Source organism: Mobula birostris, chromosome 7 (genome assembly GCF_030028105.1).
Source record: "Mobula birostris isolate sMobBir1 chromosome 7, sMobBir1.hap1, whole genome shotgun sequence".
Classification (NCBI taxonomy): Eukaryota; Metazoa; Chordata; class Chondrichthyes; order Myliobatiformes; family Myliobatidae; genus Mobula; species Mobula birostris.
In genome coordinates this window covers 143,010,084-143,033,104 of record NC_092376.1, presented here as the reverse complement: position 1 = coordinate 143,033,104, position 23,021 = coordinate 143,010,084, and the positions used below count along the sequence as shown (strand labels likewise).

Genomic DNA, 23,021 nt, shown 5'->3' with positions numbered 1-23,021 from the left:
ATGCCGGGAATATGCAATGTGAAACCATTTTTTTAAAGTACTAAATTAAGTCGGAAACTTTTCACCTGAGCTGCTTGCTGATTATCTCAACTAGTGTCTCATAATTATGGGTTATTCCTATTCTATGCTGATCATACCCATCATCAAGTAATTGGAATTTAGCATGTCTTAAATTGAATAGCTTCTCTTAAAGTTACTTCTTGAAGTTTGGCAAATAGGTTTTAAAAATATTTAATGCATTTTGTTGTTGATTTTTTTCAGCACTTACCCATTAATGGAATATACTGATTTGTTTTAGCTTTCAGACATAGACATGGCATGGCACTTTGAATTCCTATTGGCATTGAGAAGCACAGGATAACTTCAAGGAATTAGTTACAGGAAGGTCTATCTGTATTCAATGATGTTGGTATCAACATATTAACCAGGTAAGTCCACCTATTCTGTTAGAGCCCTTGTGCATCTCGAAGGGAAAAACATGTTCTCTAGGTTGTGATTCTCGAACATGGAACAGTACAGCACAGGAACAGGATGTTCAGCTTGCAATGTTCAAGATTCAAGAGTCAAGATTACAACTATACAAGTGTAAAGGAGAACAAAGTAATAGTTATTCTGGTTCTAATGCAGCACACAAAAAGAATAAGATAAATAACACAATAACAATAATAAAAAACACAATCAATATAAGTACATAAGATAGCGTATACACATAGATTCATTGTACATCCATAAAATTACGTCAGGCACAGGAGAGTGACGGACAGGAAATGATAAATTGGTGGGGGGGGGGTTAGTGGGTGGAGGTGTTGATCAGCCTTACTGCTTGTGGAAAGTAGCTAATTTTGAGTCTGGTGGACAATACTTAGCCTCCCTGATGGGAGTGGGACAAGCAGTCCATGAGGAGGGTGGATGGGATCCTTTATGATATTGCTGGTCTTTTCCCGGCACCTTTCTGTAGATTGGTGCCAGCGATGCCTGGGGCAGTTTTGACTACCTGTTGTAGAGCCTTCCTGTCCGCCACAGTGCAGTTTCCGTACCGTGCAATGATGCAGCTTGTTAGGATGATCTCTACCACGTAACTGTAGAAGGTCCTGAGTATTGATGTGCATAGTCCAAGGCCCTTCATGCTCCTCAGAAAGCAGAGGCATTGGTGAGCTTTCTTGATTATATAGGATGTGCTCTGGGACCAAGAGAGGTTGTGTGAGATGTGCACACCCAGGAATTTGAAACTGCTGTTTTTTTGACATTGAGTAAGAGGTTATTTGCAGGTCATCAGGCTATGAGCTCTTCCACCTCCTTTTTGTAGGCCATCTTATCGTTGTGGGTGATGATCCCCACCACCGTCATGTTATTGGTGAACCTGACAATGAGATTACTCGAGTGTTTGGCCGTACAATCATGTGTGAGCAGAATGTACAGCCATGGGCTCAGCACACAGCCCTGGGGGGCACCCATGTTGATGATGATGGGGAGGGAGGAGCAGTTCTGTATCCTATCAGAGATCAGTTGGTTTGGAAGTGCAACACCGAGTTGCACAGCGATGTATTTAGACTGAGGAGGAGGAGTTTGTTCACCAAGATCTGTGGGACAATAGTGTTGAATTCCAAACTGAAATCCAGAAACAATTTTCTGACAGAAGTGCCCTTGTTTTCTAGGTGTGTCAGAGCCAGTGCATGACAAATGCTATAGCATCTGTCGTAGAGTGGTTCTGTTGGTAAGCACAGTAAAAGAGCACATGAACAGTGACTGATAGATACACAGCTTATACAGCAATGTGGACATTTGCAAATCTTTGTAGAGCATTCTGTCTTTGTGCTGCAGAATGAGTTGGAGGGTTATGGCTTTGGATGTTTTCAGCTTTTCGAATTTAAGACATTCTAAATGCCTATAAAGTTGGCAAATTATTTAAAACTAAAATTTGGAGGTATTATGTTTATGGATGAGTTCAAATGGCAGTAATTGGGAACACATTATAGATTTATCCATGAAATCTATTGTCATGTTTTCTTTCGAAGTTTCTTCCAGCCAACTCTCTTTTACACTTGATCTTGAGTCCTGAAAGCAATGTACTTGTCTTTACTTTCTCAGGAGGTTAAAGAGGCTCAGCTTGTCGCTGAATATTCTAACTTCTACCGATGCACCGTTGAAACATCCTGACTGGCTGCATCATGACTTCGCCTGGCAATTGAAATGCACAGCAACGTAGGAAGCTGCAGAGGGAAGTGAACTCTGCCCAGTACATCATGGGTGTATCCTTCGCTGCCAGTAGCAACATCTACAGGCTGTGCTGTCTCAAGGCCGCAACATCTACTATCAACGACCATCCCCATCTCGACCATGGCATCTTTTTGCAGCTACTTTCAGGCAGGAGTACTGAAGACTGAAGTCCCACCCCACCAGGCTCAAGAACAGCTATTTTCCTTCAGCCATTTATTTCTTGAACCAATTGGTAAAACCTTAATCACTACAGACTATCAACACCATGACAACCTTGAATATCATGCACAAAAATGGAGTAGCAGAGCACTACAGCACAGAATTAGCCCCTTCAGTCCCCATAGTCTGTGCTGACCTGTTATTCTGCCTGGTCCTATGAACCCACAACTAGTCCATAGCCCCCCATATCTGTCCCAAACATGCACTTATCCAAACTTCTCTTACTTGTTGCAATTGAACCCGCACCCACCACTTTAGCTGGCAGTTCGTTTCACACTTGCCCTACCCTCTAAGTGAACAGGTTTTCCCTCAGGGTTGCCTTAAATATTTTACTTTCACTTTTAACCTATGACCTCTCGTTCTCGTCTCACCCAACCTCAGTGGAAAAGCTTGCTTGCATTTACCCTATCTGTACCCCTTATAATTTTATATAACTCTATCAAATCTCTTCTCATTCTCCTACACTCAAGGGAAAAATATCCTCACCTATTCAATGTTTCCCTGTAACTCATATCTTCAGGACCTATCAATATTGCTGTAAATTTTCTCTGTACTCTTTCCATCATATTGTTATATTGTCTTTAGGAGGGTGACTGAACTGCACTCAATACTCCAAATTTGGCCTCACCAAAGTCTTATACAACTTCAGCATAACATCCCAACTCCTATACACAACACTCTGATTTATGAAGGCTGATGTGCTAAAAGTTCCCTCTATGACTCTACCTACCTGTGAGGCAAGGAATTATGGATCTTTATTCCCAGATCCCTGTATTCTACTGTACTCCTCGGTGCCCTACTGCTCACCGTGCAAGCCCTACCCTGGTTTGTCCTCTGAAAGTGCAACACCTCACATTTGTCTGCATTAAATTCCATCTGCCATTTTTCAGCCCATTTTTTCAGCTGGTCCAGATCACATTTTAACCTTTGATAGCATTCCCCGTTGTCCAAAACGTACCCCAAACTTGATGTGATTCACAAATTTCCTGATCCAGTTTACCACATTATCATCCAGATTGTTGATACAGATGACAAACAACAATGGACCCAGCACCGATCCCTGCAGCACACCACAAGTCACAAGCCTCCAGTCAGAGAGGCAATCACTAAGCCATGAAGTCAATGTTGAATCCAATTTACTACTTTTTCCTGAATACCAAGCGACTGATCTTGACCAGCCTCCCATGCGGGACTTTGTCAAAGGCCTTGCTAAAGTCCATGTAGACAACATCGACTACCTTTCCTTCATCAACTTCACTGGTGACCTCCCAGAAAAACTCTATAAATTGGTTAGACATGACCTACCATGCACAAAGTCATGTTAACTATCCTTAATCAGGCCAAATGTGCTTATATCCTATCACTTAGAATACTTTACTTTGTTCTAATTATGTTCTTTCTAGTAAAAATCGTGCATAATTGATGTTTAATTTGTTTTCCCTGTGAGTGCTGTTTATATGTGCCTGTGACGCTGCAAGTTTTTCATGTACTTGTACATACATGTACTTTGACTTTTGATTTTTCTGTGATTCTATCCATAGATACCATCTCCAGCAAAACGCGAAACTTTACAGAAGAAAAGGTAATTGTGTTTTAAAATGTACGATTCTCTGTGATCACTGCCACTTATCTGAACAGGTTGTTACTGCTTTGATTAGAATTTTTGCAGAGCTCAAACTTTTAGCTGGTTGCCTCAATTATGTTGACCATGTTGAGGAATTGGATAGCAATCATGCAGCAATCTTCTCCCAGTGCTCTGCTTTGGTGTTAGAATGCCCAGTAATAAGGTAATTGAAGGATGCAACTGAGATAGTGTGGTTAACTTTCTGGCCCCCTCAAGTGACCACAGGCAGGATTGTTGCTTATTCAAAGTTATTTTTGAACTACAAAAATGTAAATATTGAATAATTTGACATTGGACTTAAATAGAACAATATTCTAAAGTGATTTGAGTTGGCAGAAATTGTTAATGAAATTACTTTGAATGAAGAGTAACCTGTACCTTTGCACAGAATTCATCTATCTTCCATCCCTACATACAGATAATTAAAGACAATCGCCGTCCACCTCACTTCCTCTTCCCACTGGGAATGAATTAAAATAATCAGCATTTTAGAATCTAAAATGCCCATGCCATATACTTTCAAAATGGGGAAACACTGGTAAATAAAACTTGAGTCAAGTCATTGTCAGATAATTCCTGCTAAATGAAACAGATTAAGATCATCTAGCAACAATGCAGTTGCATTTTGAATTGTATTTTGTGATTGTGATGGATACAAATATAAATGTGCTTGTTAACAATGCCAATCTTCAGAAGACATTTTAAAAGACCTTACCCACTGTAGGATGGTGGTGGAAAATGGGTTCAATGACGGGGAGGAGAATATCATGTTATAAAATCTCCTGAGATAAATACATTAATCAGTGTTGGCACTCCTCAGTGATGTGCCTGCAAATTATATTATGTGGCATTGTACAGAGTTAGCAGCAAGAAAGCTTCAGGCTTTGTAACTAGGAATGTGATACACCCACTTTGGTACACTATTGTTTAATGTTTGCAAGTGTGGGAAGAAATTATGAGCAATCTTAAACACTTTTGCTACAATCACCACTTATTGTAAAAACTGAGTGTTTGTCAGCACAACAGAAGAACTGCTCATAGCCTACCTCAAAATTCACATGTCCATTAGGAAGGCGGTTTGCACAACCCTCATTTAAGAAATAAATGTCTTTTATCAGAAGGCTAAAAAATGGGATAACAATCTGGAAGATAAAATAATTACACATTTTCCATTTTTTAAACATAATTGTAGTTTCATAATTAAGGATTATTATAATTAATAATTCAAGATTACTGTTGTTCACAATTCATATTAACTATTTTGAGTCTGGAATCAAAAACACTTTCCAAATTTCTGAATGGTGTTGAACTGCTGTAGACAGTCAATCTCACCTAATGAATTACATTAATAAGCTTGCAAAATGTTTAAGTAATTGACAAATAAAGTTAAAGACAAATAAACAAGGTAGTACATTTTGGTAGGAAGAATAAGACATCACTAATTACTTGGAAGATGTGAGTCAAAATGGAATCAAAATAAACAACTGATCTAACAGTACAAATAACCATAGTTATTAAAAGTTACATTACTAGTTAGAAAGGTTATAATAAAAAAAGTCAAGCAAAGGATAGAACTGAAAAGGAGGAATATTTATGATAAATCAGTTTTGAATTTTGGATACACCAGACTTGGAGAACCGCATGCAATCATGGTTGCCATCTTACAAGAATGATGTAAAGGCATAGGAAAGGATGTAGGGAGAAATGTAAGAGTACACACATAAGTAAAGGATGTCTCTTTTCCCCTGAGGAAAGGTAGGCAAGTGGTGATCTAATTGAGGTCTTTAAAATTTTGAACAGTGTATTTCCTGACGGAGAGAATGGTTCCATTGATGAGGAAGGGTACAACTAGACATTATCAATATAAGATAAATACCAAGATATACAACAGAGAATTAATAAGAAACTTTTTTATCCAGTGAATGTGTGGCAGAATAGGGAAATTACTATAGCAGGATATGGTTGAAATGGTTAATGTGGTTACATTTAAGGTGAGGCTGGGCAAGCACATGAAAGAGACTATGCTGACACATTTAGCTGAAGAAATATGGTAGGGCGCTCAAGCAGAACATAAACACCAGCATGGATCAGTTGGGCCACTGGCCTGTTTCTATACTGTATACCCTACGGAATGCATTTCAAGTTATTGCTCTTTATTTCTTGATTGTAATAAATATAAATATGGATATCAATAGAGCAACCAGACAAAACATTTACTGCACACGGAAAAAATGTGTATCTACAACCAACCCAACCTGATCCACTGACTTGTAGAAACAAACTCAATGTTCATATCATGCTATTGATATAATCTAATTTAATTAGAATTATCACACATGGTCAAAACAAATCAATGTAGACTTGTTACCTTTGCTCAGTTTGCAGTTTGATAGTTTCGTTATAAGTTGCCAGCATTGCTTTGGAAACTTAATATATTCCGAATTTAATTATGAAAAGGGGGACCAGAATCTACATACTCAATTTAGTTTGGATCTACATAATTCTGCAGCACCTGCTGAAGCAGAGATTGATTTTGTGCCTCAGTATAGAGGTGGAGGAACCTGGAGCTGTCTTTTCCTGTAAGGTCAATTGCAATATGCTCACTTCAGCTTCATAAAGATGAGTACATTACATGCAGATGGTGGCAAGGAAAAAAAATAAAAAATAAATTTTCTTTGTTGTGCAGCAGCTCTTTTACTTCAAGTATCTTGCTGGCCTTACCTTTTCTTGGTTACTGTGTGCGGTCAGTGACCGATGAGCTGCCCCACGAAGTGCTGTCCTATAGTTGTAGAAGTTACCTGTAGGATCCATTTGATGCTGAACACAAATTAGAAAAATTATGATATTAGAATTTTCAAAGCTAGAATAAGAGCTGATCACATGCTAACCTAATTTTACTGTACTGACCTCAAGAATGAAAAATTTGGCTGTCTTAACTTTGCCCCATGTTTTTTTTAGTCGTGAAACAGGACTCATGTTCATACCAGCTGTAGAAGGAAACCAAAACACATCACATTTTGGAATCATAGCAATTATTTCCTCAGCTTCCAGAGCAAAACAATGATTGTTAAACACAGATTGAACGATTGTTTTGCAGAGCACATTTATTTACTCAGCAAGAATAATCCTGACCTTCCATTCACCTGCACTTCAATCTCCATCTCACCCCCACTCTGACTTCTTCCTTGGCCTCCTACACCGTTCCAGTGAGGCACAGTATAAGCTCAAGGAACAGCATCTCATCTTCTTTCTAAACAATATTGCAGCCTTTGAAACTCAATGTTGTATTCAATAATTTCAGAAAACAATTTTTTCCTGTTTGTGTCAGAACTGGCTAGGTCTGCCACAAGGTCATCTACCAATGACGTTTTAGATTTCCAGCAACTATTGTGTTATTCACCTTATACTTTCAGCACAGTTTATCTTTCTCTTTTACTGCTCTAATTCCTCTCTCCCTATCTAGACAGATCAGTGATGATTAACTAAATCACACTGAAAGCAAATGGACAACTTGGATAACGTTTGTCTCAACCCTTAGTCCTCCATTTCTCTGTAAAGCTGCTTGTTTTCCCTCACTTTTCCAGTTCAGCTGAAGAGGCACTGACTTGAAATGTTAGCTTGGTTTCTCTTTCTACAGATGCTGCCTGTCCTGTGAGGATCCCATGAATTTGTGTTTTATTCCTCTTCAAAACAATTGTTATACTTACATATAATTGCCATCAAGGAATTGAAGTTGCCAATATTAAAGCACTCTCGAGCGACATCAATAAAAAATTCTATTACTTGTGCTCTGTGTTTCTTCTTTGCAGGCTGAAATTTAAAATCAATTTAATAATGTCGTGCTTTATTAATTTTGATTTTATTTAAGGATATTGAGCCAAATATTATTTAAAAATCTTGGGCAATATGTTGTAAAAATAAATTGCACTCACCATACATATTTCTGTAGCTACCAAATAGCAGAGTCTGTTAAACCATTTAACGTAAGCTTCAAGATTGTCTGTTTTCTTTTGTTCATTGAAGCAAGACTAAAGATAAAAAGAATAAAAGTTCATTATGCAACGTAAACTAATACAGCCAGAACAATAAATTGAACGTCTTGAATTTTGGAGTCAATACGAAGTATATGATGTGTAATTCACCATGCAGACAGTTTCCCAAGTTTTAGTAACCTTTTCAGCAATTGAGCAACTGTCCTGCGGTTGCAGGTCGGTGCTGTTAGTGAGAAGCACCTCAACCAAATTGAATATTCCTCACTGAGATGTAGTATCGTAGGAAAGGCGGATGAGTTCAGGGCATGGATCAATACCAGGAATTATGACCAGGGGTGCGGTGCTAGCCGGAGCACGTCCAGTACATCTTTAAGAAAAAAACGGAAATAAACAAGCTAATTAATTAGGTGCCGCCCAGGGTGATTTGAGGATCTCAGAAACCGCTGATCTCCTGGGATTTTTACGCACAATAGGCTCTGGAGTTTACAAAGAATGGTGGCAAAAACAAAAAAAATCCAGCCAGTGGCTGTTCTGTGTGTGAAAACATCTTGTTAAATCCACTCGCTGGATTTTTTTTTGTTTTTGGCACCATTCTTTGTAAACTCCAGGGTCTGCTGTGCGTAAAAATCCCAGGAGATCAGCGGTTTCTGAGATACTCAAATCACCCTGGGCGGCACCTAATTAATTAGCTTGTTTATTTCGGCTTTTTTCTTAAAGATGTGCTGGATGTGCTCCGGCTAGCACTGCACCCCGGTTATGACATTGTAGCCATTAGTGATACATGGTTGCTGGAGGGGCAAGAATGACAGCTCAATATTCTGGGATTCTGTTGTTTTAGATGTGATGGAGTGGGGGGGGGATTAAAGGAGGAGGAGTGGTGCTACTAGTCAGGGAAAATGTCACAGCAGTGTTCTGTCAGGTCAGACTAGAGAACTCGAGCTATGACTACGTTGATGGGGCTATATTACAGACCACCCAACAGTCCTAGGGATTTAGAGGAACAAATTTATTAAGAGATCACAGACTGCTGCAAGAAACATAAGATTGTTATGGTCATTGACTGTATCTGGTAGCCCCAAATAGTCCTTCCAGGTGAGGCGACACTTCACCCCTGAGTCTGCTGGGGTCACCTACTGTAACTGGTGTTCTTAGTGTGACCTCCTGTTTTTCGTTGAGACCCAACGTAGATTGGGAGACCGCTTTGCCGAGCACTTATGCTCCATCCGCCAGAAAAAGCGTGATCTCCCAGTGGCCACCCATTTTAATTCCACTTCCCAGTCCCATTCTGACATGTCAGTCCATGACCTCCTCCACTGTCGTGATGAGGCTACACTCAGGTTGGAGAAGCAACACCTTATATTCGTCTGGGTAGTCTCCAACCTGATGGCATGAACGTTGATTTCTGAACTTCCAGTAATGTCCCCCCTCACCATTTCCAATTCCTATTTCCCTCTCTCACTTTATCTCCTTACTTGCCCATTACCTCCCTCTGATGCTCCTCCCCCTTTTCTTTCTTCCATGGCCTTCTGCCCTCTCCTATAAAATTTCCCCTTCTCCAGCCCTGTATCTCCTTCACCAATTAACTTCCCAGCTCTTCACTCCTCCCCCCAACTCCAGTTTCACCTATCACCTCATGTTTCTTCTCCTCCTCCCCGCACCTTCTTACCCTAACTCCTCATCCTTTTTTTCTCTTGTCCTGATGAAGTGTCTCAGCCTGAAATGTCCACTGTAATCTTTTCTATAGATGCTGCCTGCCCTGCTGAGTTCCTCCAGTATTTTACGTGTGTTGCTTGGATTTCCAGCATCTGCAGATTTTCTTTTGTTTGAGGTTGTTATGATAGGTGATTTTAACTTCCCATGTATTGATTTGGAATCCCAAACTGTAAAATGGACTAGATGGGATAGAGTTTGCCAAATGTGTTCAGGGAAGTTTCCTTCATCAATATGTAGAAGTCCCAATGAGAGACCATGCAATACTGGATTTGCTATTAGGGATCGAGACAGGGCAGGTGCCAGAAGTTTGTGTAGGGGAACATTTTGTATCCAGTGATCACAATGCCATTAATTTCAAAGTAAATATGCAAAAAGGTAGGTCTGGTCCATGGGTTCAGATTCTAAATTGGAGAAAGGCCATTTTGATGGTATCCGAAATGATCTGGCAGGTGTGAATTGGGACGGGCTGTTTTCTGGCAAGGTGTACCTAGAAAGTAGGGGGACAATGGACAATAGACAATAGGTGCAGGAACAGGTCATTCGGCCCTTCGAGCCAGCACTGCCATTCACTGTGATCATGGCTGATCATCCACAATCAATATCCAGTTCCTGCCTTATCCCCATAACCTTCAAAAATGAAATTCTGAGAACACAAAATTGTGTGTGCCTGTCAGAATATAAGATAAAAATAAGAAGTGTAGAGAACCTTGGTTTTCAAGAGATATTGAAGCCCTGATTAAGAGAAAAAAAAAGGAGCTGTGTAGCAGATATAGGCAAGCAGGAACGAATGAGGTGCTTATGGAGTAAAGAAATGCAAGAGAACACTTAAGAAAGAAATCAGGAAGGCTAAAAGAAGGCATGAAGTTGCCCTAGCAGACAAGGCGGAGGAGAACCCTAAGGGATTCTACAATTATACTAAGAGCAAAGGTGTTGCAATGGATAAAATTGGTCCTCTGGAAGACCCAAATGGTAATCCATGCGTGGAGCCAAAACAGATGGGGGAGATGGATACTGAGAATATAGAAGCGAGGCAAAGTGGCATCAACTTCATGGATCCTGTGCAGATTACAAAGGAGGAAGTGTTTGCTACCCTGAGCATGTCTGGGTGAATAAATTCCCAGGGCCTGACAAGGTGTTCCCTCAGTCCCTACGGGAGGCAAGTGCAGAAGTTGCTGGTGCCCAAACAGAGATACTTAAATCATTCTTAGTGACAAGAGAGGTACCAGGGGGTTGGAGGATAGCCAATATTGTTTTGATGTTTAAAAAAGGCTCAAAACAGAAACCAGGAAATTATAGGCTGTTGAGTCTGACATCTGTTGTGGAAAAGTTGTTGGAACGTATTCTAAGGGACAGGTATTTGGATAGACATTGACTGATTAAGGATAGTCAGCATGGCTTCGTCCATGGAAGTTACCAGGATAGTGGATGAAGGCAAGGCAGTGGATGTTGTCTGGGCTGGTCAGGAAGGTTCAGCCATTTGGGATTCAAGATGATGTAGTATATTGGATAAGGCATTGGCTTTGTGAGAGAAACCAGACAGTTGTAGTAGAAGGTTGCCTCTCTGACCGAAGGCCTGTGACTAGTGGGGTGCCATTGGGATCGGTGCTGGGTCCTTTGTTGTTTGTCATCTATATCAATGATCTGGGTAATAATATGGTTAACTGGTTCAGCAAATTTGCAGATGACACCAAGATTGGAATTGTAGTGGACAGTGAGGAAGGCTACCATGGCTTGACGAGGGATCTGCACCGGCGGGAAAAATGGGCAGATGGAATTTAATGCAGAGAAGTGTGAGCTTGTGCACATCAGTAGGACCAACCAGGGTGGGTTTTATACAGTAAACGGTAGGAGTGCGGCAGAACAAAGGGATCTGGGAATACAGGTCCATAATTTGTTGAAAGTGGCATCACAGTTAGATAGGGTCATAAAGAAAACATTTGGCAGATTGGCCTTCATAAATCAATGTATTGAATACAGGAGATGGGATGTTATATTGAAGTTATCTAAGACAGTGGTCCCCAGCCTCCGGGCTGCGGACCGACACGAATCCGTGAAGCATGCAGGGGTGCAGTGGTAGCCAGAACGCACCCAGCACATCTTTAAGAAAAAAGTCGAAATAAACAAGCTAATTAATTAGGCGACATTTACAGGCGGCACCTAATTAATTAGCTTGTTTATTTCAGCTTCCTTCTTAAAGATGTGCTGGGTGCGTTCCGGCTACCGCTGCACCCCTGCATGCTTCGCGGATTCGTATCGGTCCGCAACCCGGAGGTTGGGGACCACTGACAACATTGATGAGGTCTAATTTGGAGTATTATGCAGTTTTTGTTACCTACCTACAGGAAAGATGTAAACAAGGTTGAAAGAGTACAGAGAAAATTCACAAGGATGTTGCTGGGTCTGGAGGACCTGAGTTATAAGGTAAGACTGAATAGGTTAGGACAGTATTATTTTGAACGTAGAAGATTGAGAGAAAATTTGATAAGAGGTATACAAAATTATGAGGGGTACAGATAGGGTAAATGTAAGCAGGCTTTTTCCACTGAGGTTAGGTGAGACTACAACCAGAGGTCATGGGTTAAGGGTGAAATGTGAAAAGTTTAAGGGGAACATGAGGGGAAACTTCTTCACTCAGAGGTTCCTGAGAGTGTGGAATGAGCTGACAGCACAAGTGGTGAATGCAAGCTCAATGTCAACATTTAAGAGAAGTTTGGATAGGTACATAGATAGGTATGGAGGGCAATGTTCTTGGTGCAGGTTGATGGGAGAAGGCAGTTTAAATGGTTTCAGCATGGACTAGATGGGCCAAAGGGCCTGTTTCTGTGTTGTACTTCTCTATGACTCTAGGAGACATGCCGAGTATAAAGAGAAATTATAAATTACACTTAAAAAATTTCATGTCACATGCCGGTGATAATAAACCAGATTCTGATTCTGATTCTGAAACATGAACGGAATGTGAAATAAAAATGGAAAAGACACAGGAGTGAGAAATAACAGAGAAATACAGAAAAGCCAACAAAAACATTTGAAAAGAATGTTCAACATTGATTAATTTTGAAGGAAAATAGGGTTTACATTTCACCTGAGGATTGTTTGGCAGTAACAATGACAATATCCTGTTATTGAGGAACAATTGAGCAAGTACTGCCATTATAGAATCAGAATCAGGTTTAATATCACCAGGATATGTCGGGAAATTTGTTAACTTAGTGGCAGCAGTACAATGCAATATGTGATGATATAGAAATACATAAGTAAATAACAGTATGTATGTACATTAAATAGTATATATGTATAGTAAATTAAATAGATGCATATTTAATGAATATTAATTTTTTAATAGTAAAATTAAAAATAGTGCAAAAATGGAAAAAAAGGTGAGTTAGTGTTCAAGGGCTCAGAAATCGGACGGTGGAGGGGAAGAAGCTGTTCCTGAATCGCTGAGTGTGTGCCTTCAGGCTTCTGTACCTCCATCCTGACAGTAACAGTGACAAGAGGGCAGGTCCTGGGTGATGGGGATCCTTAGTAATGGACGCCGCCTTTATCTGGCATTGTTCTCTGAAGATGTCCTGGATACTACGGAGGCTAGTACCCATGATGGGGCTGGCTAGCTATGTTTCTTTCAATGCCGAATCTGTGGGCAGGGAATTTTGGAGATCGACCTAAAACGAACAACTTGGAACTGAGCTTCCAGATTTATTTAAGTAGCAGTGCATGCAACTTATTGCAAAATAATGACTGTAATTTATCACATCATCGATTCATCCACTGCATGAAGCTGACAATTCAGTGCATTGCAGACACAAAATACAATCTATTATGTAGAAGATGAATGGCTTAAAATGTACATTTGAAATCATGAAAGTCAAAGCACTAAGTGTATAGAAAATAGGGCATTAAGGAATATTATGATCCAAACAATATCGAATCCCCTCAATTTGCCAATATAATTCTTTTATTTTCCTTGCTCAAGAAAGTCACATCAGACTGAGAATCGCTGGAACCCTTATATGTGAATGTAAACATCTTGTGAAGTTACTTATGATTCTCATAAACAATATTACAGGGTCCATTTGTTCTACATACTCAATGGCCACTTTATTAGGTACACCTGCTTGTTAATGCAAACATCTAAACAGCCAATCATGTGGCAGCAACTCAATGCATTAAAAGCATGCAGACACGGTCAAGAGACTCAGCTGTTGTTCAGCTCAAACATCAGAATGGGGAAGAAATGTGATCTCAGTGACTTTGACTATGGGGAATGAATGCTGGTGCCAGACAGGGTGGTTCGAGTATAACTGAGTATATGCTGATGTTTTCACACTCAACAGTCTTAGAGTTTACAGAGATTGGCGCAAAAATTTTTAAAAATCCAGTGAGTGGCAGTTCTGTAGACAAAAATGCCTTGTTAATGAGAGAGAATGGCTGGAACATTTCGAACTAAGAGGAAAGTGACAGTAACTCAAATAACCATGCATTACATCAGTGGTGTGCAGAAGAGCATCTCTGAAAGTTCAACACGTCGGACCTTACAGCGGATGGGCTACAGCAGAAGATGACTACAGTGGGTTCCACTCCTGTGGCCACTTTATTAGGAATATTCCTGTACCTAATAAAGTAGCCATGGAGCGTAAATGTAAAAATAATTCCTGATCTCTCAATCAGACAATGTAAGATTAGACCATGATCCTTTTTATAATTAGAATGATGAGCTGATTTAAACATTCTGTTATTGTCTTCAGTTTTAAGCATCTTTCTCACAAATACAAAGAATAGTGTTATACACTGCATTAGTTATGCCACATCAATGTCAAGCATGCATGAGTCAGTTTCTTTTGCTGGCAAATTTGAACTAGGGATAGTGTGCTGTATTAGTGTTTGAGCAACTCTAGAAAGAATGTTGATTCTATCCTCGACCAAGTTAATTTCAACAACTTTGCTATAATTGAAGAACACCAATTGCACAAAGTATTCTGAGTTTGGCTTTGAATAAATATAGATCAGAAAACAAATCCAAAATGAAATTTGTATTATTCCTCCTCCTTCGCACAAAGGAGTTAATAATGATCTGTCACTTTGCAAAGCGCCCACTAGATGGTATAATTCTAAGGCTTGAATTCTAGCACATTTGTAAAACATCTGTTTGTACTGAATTATGGTTGTTGCACTTTGCATTTGAACAGCATGCAAATGTTGTCTGCCTTTACTGGTCTTAAACACAGATTAAATAAAATGATAATTAATAAGACAAATGCAAATTGATTCAGAAAATATCTTGCATACAACATACCTGCACCTTACTGTCTTCTAAAGCATCTTTATGTACAAATGCTTGCACAAACTCTTCAGGTCCAATAAGGCTCAATTGTTCCTTAGGAAAATTAAATAAATATTAACATATTTAAGAATGAAACTGATCAGTTACTTTTTATTGACATTTGAAAAGCAAATTATGGTTTTAAAAAAATCTCACTTTCAACAAAATCTCATGTTTCTTTTGCAGTCATATGTCAATTCTGTAACTGGACACTATCAAGTTCAGAAATGTAACAATGTAACAAAAGTAAACCTTCTGTCTTTTAAAAATTTGTCTTTGATTAAATGTGCCGGAAATAGTTTCTGGTAGATTTACTTTCTCATGGCAGCTCTCTATCATGACCCACTTACACTGATTGTAACTCTGATACTTTTCCCTTCTACCCTCCACACCTATCATTTCTATATTCTCCAACCCAAGGCTGTCAGATCCCAAATCAATCTAATCCTCTCCTTGACTGACCTTCCAAAAAGCTGTTTTAATATCTGTTAAATGTGTAAGATTTATTCTATTGTTTGTGCACCTTGGGCCTCATGCAGAATAGATTGTGCAGCAGCAGGCCCTCAAAAAAGGCACATTTTGTGTCACGCCAAGCACTGCCTATCCAACAAACCTTATCCTGCACTAATGAGATGCTAGACTGCTTTTTTACCCTGGATTTTTATTGGAGGTAATCAAACGTGCAGGATGACACATCTAGTGGAAGTGACTGCTGGAAAAAAGTACAAGATCTTACATCAACTACTATTTGAAAAACAGGAAGCAAAACATACCTCACACATGTGTGTAATCTAGAAAACATTATAGGTGACAGAGTATAGAACAATACAGGAACATGCCTTTTGCCCCACTGTGCCCGTCCCAAACATGATGCCAGTCTAACTAATCCCATCTGTATGCATATGGCCTATATCCTGCTATTACCCTGCCTGTACATGTGTCTGTCTGAATGCCTTTTGCTATATAACTTGTTAATATATCTGCTTCTCCTGGCAACAGGTTCCTGGTACCAATCAATCTCCATGTAAAAAAAAACTTGCCTTGTACATCTCCTTTATACTTTCCTGCTCTCTCCTTAAACCTATGCCCCCTAGTATTTGACTTTTCCACCATGGGGTAAAAGAGTCTTACTATCTACCCTGTCTCTGCCTCTCATGATTTTATATGTTCTATCAGGTCATCCTTCACCCTTCAATGCTCGAAGAAAACGATCTAAGCTTCTCCACCCTTTCCTTATATCTAGTATACTACAATCCAGGCAGCATACTGGTGAACCTCTCCTGCACCCTCTCCTATGATGTGCTGACCAGAATTGCACACAATACTCCAAACATGGCAGAAACAAAGTTTTATACAACTGCAAAATGATTTGCCAATTATTTGGCAAACAATACCCAGCCAACGAAGACCAGTGTACCTTCTTTACCAGCCCGCTCAGACAGCATTGGACTTAAATCTCAAGATTTCTTCATACATTAATGCTCCTAAGGATACATACGTGAATAATATTGCTGAAAATGCTTTATGAAAGTAGTTAACCTACTTACCAGTTCTATACGAGTCAGCTGTTGTGCCAGTGTATAAGGGCCGTTGCAGATGCTCAGTATATCTCTTTGAATAGATGGGGGTTTTGTTTTGATAACAACCAATTTATCATTCATGCTAGCATTAACCTTGACTGTATTTTCTTCACCTTTATCTAGGTTTGCCAATTTTTGGTTCAGGGTTTGCAAAAGCTGATTCATTGTCTTCCAATAACTCTGGGAGAGAATAAAAGGTGGCATGTGAAATATGAAAATAACTATATATACCAGCGGTAAAAACATTAATTGCTGGAAATACTCAGTAGATCAGGCAGCATCAATGGATGTACAACAAAGTCCAAGTACACCAACACTCTACTTGCTTTAAAATATTCAAAAGATATCCATCAAAACAATAATGTAATCATTCATAGCGGGTCACTGGATTGCAAGAGAACTTTGGCCATTTTTCCATCTGTAAACTTGAGTGTGCCACACAAGTTATAGTGTTATATCCTGTCCCAGTTGAAAGAATAACACAATTTCTATCTATTTCAATACAATTTCAGAGTCAAACACTTTAAATGCCATGAACAATATGAAATATGCTAATTAAACTTCATAATCTTGAGTGGATTGGTGTTATGACCATGTCTGCAGTTCTGTTCTTATCCTATCATTTTCTACTTGAATTGTTTATCAGATACTGTGAAATAGTTGCTTTAATAGGAACCAAATTTTTGCACCACGTTTTCAGTTGCTTTAATGCTTATTACAACTACCAGTTCTTTTCTGATATAGGTAAAGCATTTTATCAGTCATCAGGAGCAAATAATGCACATGCATTTTAATTGTTCTGTAATCCTACTCAATGATGTGATAGATATAATTGGATGTCGTCGATTTATACAGCATTGAAAACAGGCAATAAACTCAAACCAGTAAACAAAATAAATTTCATTTACATTGTACCATACCATCAATTCAAAAGTGCTTCACACTTTGAAATGGAGTCATTATTGCTCTGAAGGCCCTCAAGCAATCATTAGAATAACAATTTGATACATTCTAGATAAACATTTTCTTAAAACATTAATGAGGGCTTACTGCTCTTTCACTGTTGCCAAGCCATTGTTGACATCAACTTGAAAGGGAGCTTAACATCTCATTGAGCAACAGAGTACAGCTTCAAAGTGCATTTTTATCAAGTCTTGGTGAAAGGATGAACACAAAAAAATTGTAACAAAGCAAGAGTGCTATAATGTTATCTGCTGCATTTGAACTTAGGGGCAGAAAATAGATTTAAGACTAAACATGTTTTTTTGACTAGCAAGTACAGTGTGAGTCGAATAAACAATTTCTGTACTCTAAATTAGTAGTGTTATGTGATGATAACAGTAATTAACAGGAACTGTTTCAGGCAAGCTGCAAAACCCGGTAAATGTCAAATACATTCTTTGATAGTTTGATTTTTCTACCTGATAGTAACAATTTTTTTTCATTCTCTGGCACAAGTCTGAAAACCAATGGACTGTGGTCATAACTCTTTTGCAGTGGCAACTGTAGCCTAGTTAGTAGCTCTCTTGTCTTTGCGTCAGAGAGTTGCTGGTTCAAGTCTCTTTCCGGTGTCTTGGGAAAACAAGACTGACACATCTGTGTAATACAGAGTATGTCATTGTTATAAAATGTCATTTTTGGATTAGATGTTAAAATTATTGGCTCTTCTCCATTATGTCCTGTTTAAGTTTAGAGAAAATAAGAAGTCGGACATTTGATACATCCTTTAAATTTGAGCAAATCTGGTGACCCTTTATTCAATATTTTCATTTAATTTGATTTATTACTCTTCCATTTTTTTCCCGAAGTTTTAGATTTGATCAGAAAAGTCTTTGTTTTTTTTGGTCATATCCTGAGAATGGACTGCCCAGTCCCTTTATTTTTGTTTCTTTCTTTTGTATAGTGTAGTGAGTTTTTTTTTCTTCATTTAAAATCCAAGGTTTTTTCTTTCCTCTTTCCTCTTTTTACTTTCCTCTTCATGAACTGATACGAGGAGAATTGCTGTTTTCTTTTTTTATATTAGCTTAACACTATGTATGATTTTGATAATGTCTATCTTAATCTCGGTTTGTATACAATACAAATTATATTTGAGATAATTCTCCTCTTGTTTGCATTTATGTTCCTTTTAAATCAAAAAGATTAATAAAGAAAGAAAGATGTTAAGTTGAGATACTTGCTGTTTCTCTGTACTGCATATAAAAGATTTCATTGTAATATCTTAAAGAGCACATTTTTTGCAAAATATTTTAACTTTGCCCAACCTTCAATGCCAGTTTAACAACCACTGATGCTTGCTGAACCTTAGTTTGCATAAATTGATTGGCATTTTTGGATTTGGCTTACAATACTTCAGAAGCATTTTATTAACTGTATAGCATTTTGTTACATGTGTTCTTTAAGAAATGTAGAAAAAATTGTTTTCTTATTCTCACTGCAAAAAGATTTTAGATGCAGATCTCACAAACTATTAGAATTACTTTGAGGCCATGTCCTTCACTGACTCTGAAATATGAGTTGCTAGGGTTTTACATCACTTGGGTTGGGAATGTGTTCAGTATGCTTCTGATGCAGTGCAGAAACAGTTTTGAAAAGGTGTATGTCCTGGCCACTTTATCAATGCTATGCAATATGTAAATATTATATTAAAACATTAAGCATTTATTTTACAGGACAGATCTATGTGCACATATATGAACACTGGTATGCAATATTCTCTCCTAGTTTACAGTAGCAAGGGGGGACCCACAGTAGCATACAGATGATGCCAGCTGTATCTTGCACCACAGAATTCCATGATTTATTGATCTTATTGACTTTATTATTGACTTTATTTCTTACATCCTTCAAATACATGAAGAGTAAATATCTTTATGTTGCGTCTCTGTCTAAACGTGCAATTTATAGTAATTTATAACAAATAGTATGTACAACAGGATAGTCAATACAACATAAAAATACAGTTGTGCCAGCATGAATTAATCAGTCTGATGGCATGATGGAAGAAAATGTCCCGGAGCCTGTTGGTCCTGGCTTTTATGCTGTGGCACCATTTCCCGGATGGTAGTAACCAGTACAGTTTGTGGTTGGGGTGACTCGGGTCTTTTGTCCACACCTGTCTTCGTAAATAGTGGGGACTTAAGTATTAAACATTTAGTATTGTGCCTCACCCGTTGCTATATCGTACATAGGTGCTGATGTTACAATTGATAGAGTAAATGGCATTCATCTAGCTGTGAGATTTAATGAAGCACATCCATAGTACACTTCCATGGACTGCAGTAAGCTTAATCTGCTCTCAACAATATTTGCTATGTTCTAAATGCCTTTCTATCTGCATTTTGAAAAAAATCTTATTGTAATTATGACAATATACATTAGAGGACATTTATACAGTATATTCTTAATGCTGAGAGCAAATATAATTTACTTTAAACTCAATATTATTTTCAAAATATTCTACTTCTGTTTAGTAGGAAGATATATATAAAATACAACTATTATGGAAATAATTTCAGATACAGAAAACAAAATTATAGTAGAAGTTGTAATTTTTCCCAGAAATGTTACCTCATCACAAGAAGCTATCCTACGGATCATGTCCTTCAGATGACCAATCATTCTCTCATCCCGAAAATCAGAAGGGAAAGTTTCTGTCCATTCTGTCAGCAGCTGCATTATCTTAGGTCCAAATTTTCTAATTCTTCCCTAAACATCATCAAAATAACACAATTAAAGTTCAGTCACAACTACCAGCACTAAGAGGTTCAAGTATATGCAGGCCTCTAAAGCCACAATTCCCAGAATCCTGGAATAGACACAATCATTACAGACTTACAGGTCATTGCTTTACTAATGAGAAGTTAGACTCTTACAACTAATATGCATTTTTGAATGCCCATATAAAGGAGTAATAAAGTAATTGATAAATTAAAGGTAGAGTCTTACGTGGGCATGTGGCCAAGTGGTTAAGGCATTGGACTAGCTGCCTGAAGATTGTGAGTTCGAGCCCCAGCTGAGGGAACGTGTTGTGTCCTTGAGCAAGGCACTTAATCACACATTGCTCTGCGACGACACTGGTGCCAAGCTGTATGGGTCCTAATGCCCTTCCCTTGGACAACATTGGTGTCGTGGAGAGGGGAGACTTGCAGCATGGGCAACTGCTGGTCTTCCAAACAACCTTGCCCAGACCTGTGCCCTGGAGAGTGAAGACTTTCCAGGCGCAAATCCATGGTCTTGCAAGACTAACGGATGCCTTAAGAATCTTATACTCTGGTCACTGACCTCTTCAGAGGGAAAGGGCTGATCTGTTGTGTAGATATTACTTCCTCTTATTTGCTCTCTTGATTTTCCAGAAATGTTCTCTTGACTTGGTACACAAGCTAACTGGCCAATCTTAGACTTGGGAGAAGAAAATTCTCATCCTGGATGTTTTTTTTTTGGCATGAATGCCCATGCCTGAGACGATGGAAGTTTCACCTCAAATAATAGATTGTGTAGCAAGCAACTGGTGCTGCTGCCTTACAGCTCCAAGAACCTGGTTTCAATTCCAACCTTGGGTACTGTGTTTGGGATTTGGATGTTCTCTTTGTGACTACATAGGTTTCCTCTGCATCCCAAATATATGTTGGTAGATGAATAGCTACCATAAATTACCTCTTAGCTCAGGTTATTGGCAAAAAGAGTTAAAAAAATTCAAAGGGAAGTTGATGGGTTGTGTTCAAGAATGATTTGCCAGGGTGCAAGGAATAAACAGAGGAGAAATGGGAATGGTGGGTATGCTGCTCTGGAGAAAGTATGGACCTGATGAGGTGAATGGCCTCTGTACCATTATAAGAATAATGCCTTATGCCAAAAGGCATCACCCGAGCTTCCACTGCTTTGATCTGATCAACTCAGAAAACATGCTGAAAGTTCACGACCGCAGAATGAGGGAACTGTGTATAGATCTTAAAATTGTGCTCTGACCATTTGCATTTAACTATTTTCCACTGGGCACACCTACATGGAGCGCTGTCGGAGGAAAGCAGCATCCATCATCAGGGATGACCACCACCCAGGCCATGCTCTCTTCTTGCTGCTAGCATCAAGGAGAAGGTATAGAGCCTCAGGACTCACACCATCAGCTTCATGAACAGTTATTATCCCTCAGCCATCAGGCTCTTGAACCCATGGGGATAACTTCACTTGCCCCATCACTGAGCTGTTCCTGTATCCTATGGACGCACTTTCAAGGACTCTTCATCCCAAGTTCTCAATATTTTTTTATTTGTTTTTCTCTTTTGTTGTTTGCACATTGGTTGTTTGTCCGCCCTGTTGGGTGTGGTCTTTCATCGATTTCTTGTGGTTCTTGGACTTACTGAGCGTGCCCGCAAGAAAATGAATCTCAGGGTTGTATATGGTGACATATATGTACTTTGATAAAAAATTTTACTTTGAACTTTAAAAACTTCACATCTCTCGCAGACTACAAACGTGCTAAAATCATACTGCAAAATGGCAGAAGAATGACAGACAAACCTCCCCAACTAACCTATCACTGACCAGACAAAAATTTGGAAGGTCAGCCTCATTAAGCTTTGATCAAGTTTCCCAGTCCCATTTCCAGTTTTGCTCCGAGTCTCCATGAAATGGCCACAGGAATCATGGACGATTTAAATAAGCTCAGTGACCTTGGGGTTTTGAAAGATTTTATGATTCAGGTTCATTAAGTAATGTATTCTACTGATGCAGAACTGCCATTTTATCTTTTTTCATTCCTTTGTGTATTTCATTTGTATCAAGTCTCAAAATTAATAATTAATAAGATTAGCATTTCAAAGACAAGAGTTATATTGAAAAGCCATAGGGAATTTGGGGCAGTAGCAGCAAAGGATGGAACTTGAAAATATATCAAATATCATAAATTAATTTCAGCACCTGTGGTCAGTTATTTAACTTACTGAGATAAAATGTCACATTTTTCATTTACCAGCATATCTTATCTGAAAAGGTGTTTCCACTAACAATGTTAGATCGCTATCATTAGGCAGCTTTGGTATTTGCAATTAAAAATGTTTTGATGTCACTTGTACCACAATAGTTCACTGCATCCATCTATTTTTGGCATTACTTTGATACCTCTTGGTCTGACAGAAAATACTTCAACAGTAAGTAGTGATTATTCACTGTAATCTCAGTTGTTATCTGCATTTCCCTCCATTTATATGCCCCATTCAAGTTATTCAACCAACCAGCAGAAAACTATCAATGGCTATTTGCTCCTCTGCTTTCGATCCATCATTCATCTCAAAATAATCTTCAGGAACTCCTCCAGTGTGCAACTCATTGCCAACTTTCCATTTCTCCCTAAC

The 23,021-nt window shown here is 38.8% G+C and overlaps 1 protein-coding gene across 2 annotated transcripts in view; it reads right to left on the bottom strand.

Moving 5' to 3' along the window:
• The window catches only part of LOC140200841 (ras-GEF domain-containing family member 1C-like), a 55,699-nt gene that overhangs the window by 10,982 nt on the left and 21,696 nt on the right, over positions 1–23,021 (bottom strand). For both annotated transcript variants that reach the window (XM_072264472.1, XM_072264473.1), the window contains exons 5-12: positions 20,239–20,376; positions 16,636–16,848; positions 15,062–15,142; positions 7,993–8,088; positions 7,768–7,870; positions 6,968–7,047; positions 6,782–6,877; positions 5,107–5,202 (exon numbers count right to left, since the gene is read on the bottom strand). In XM_072264472.1, coding sequence (XP_072120573.1) covers positions 5,107–5,202; positions 6,782–6,877; positions 6,968–7,047; positions 7,768–7,870; positions 7,993–8,088; positions 15,062–15,142; positions 16,636–16,848; positions 20,239–20,376 — 903 coding nt within the window. The remainder of the gene's footprint in view (positions 1–5,106; positions 5,203–6,781; positions 6,878–6,967; positions 7,048–7,767; positions 7,871–7,992; positions 8,089–15,061; positions 15,143–16,635; positions 16,849–20,238; positions 20,377–23,021) is intronic.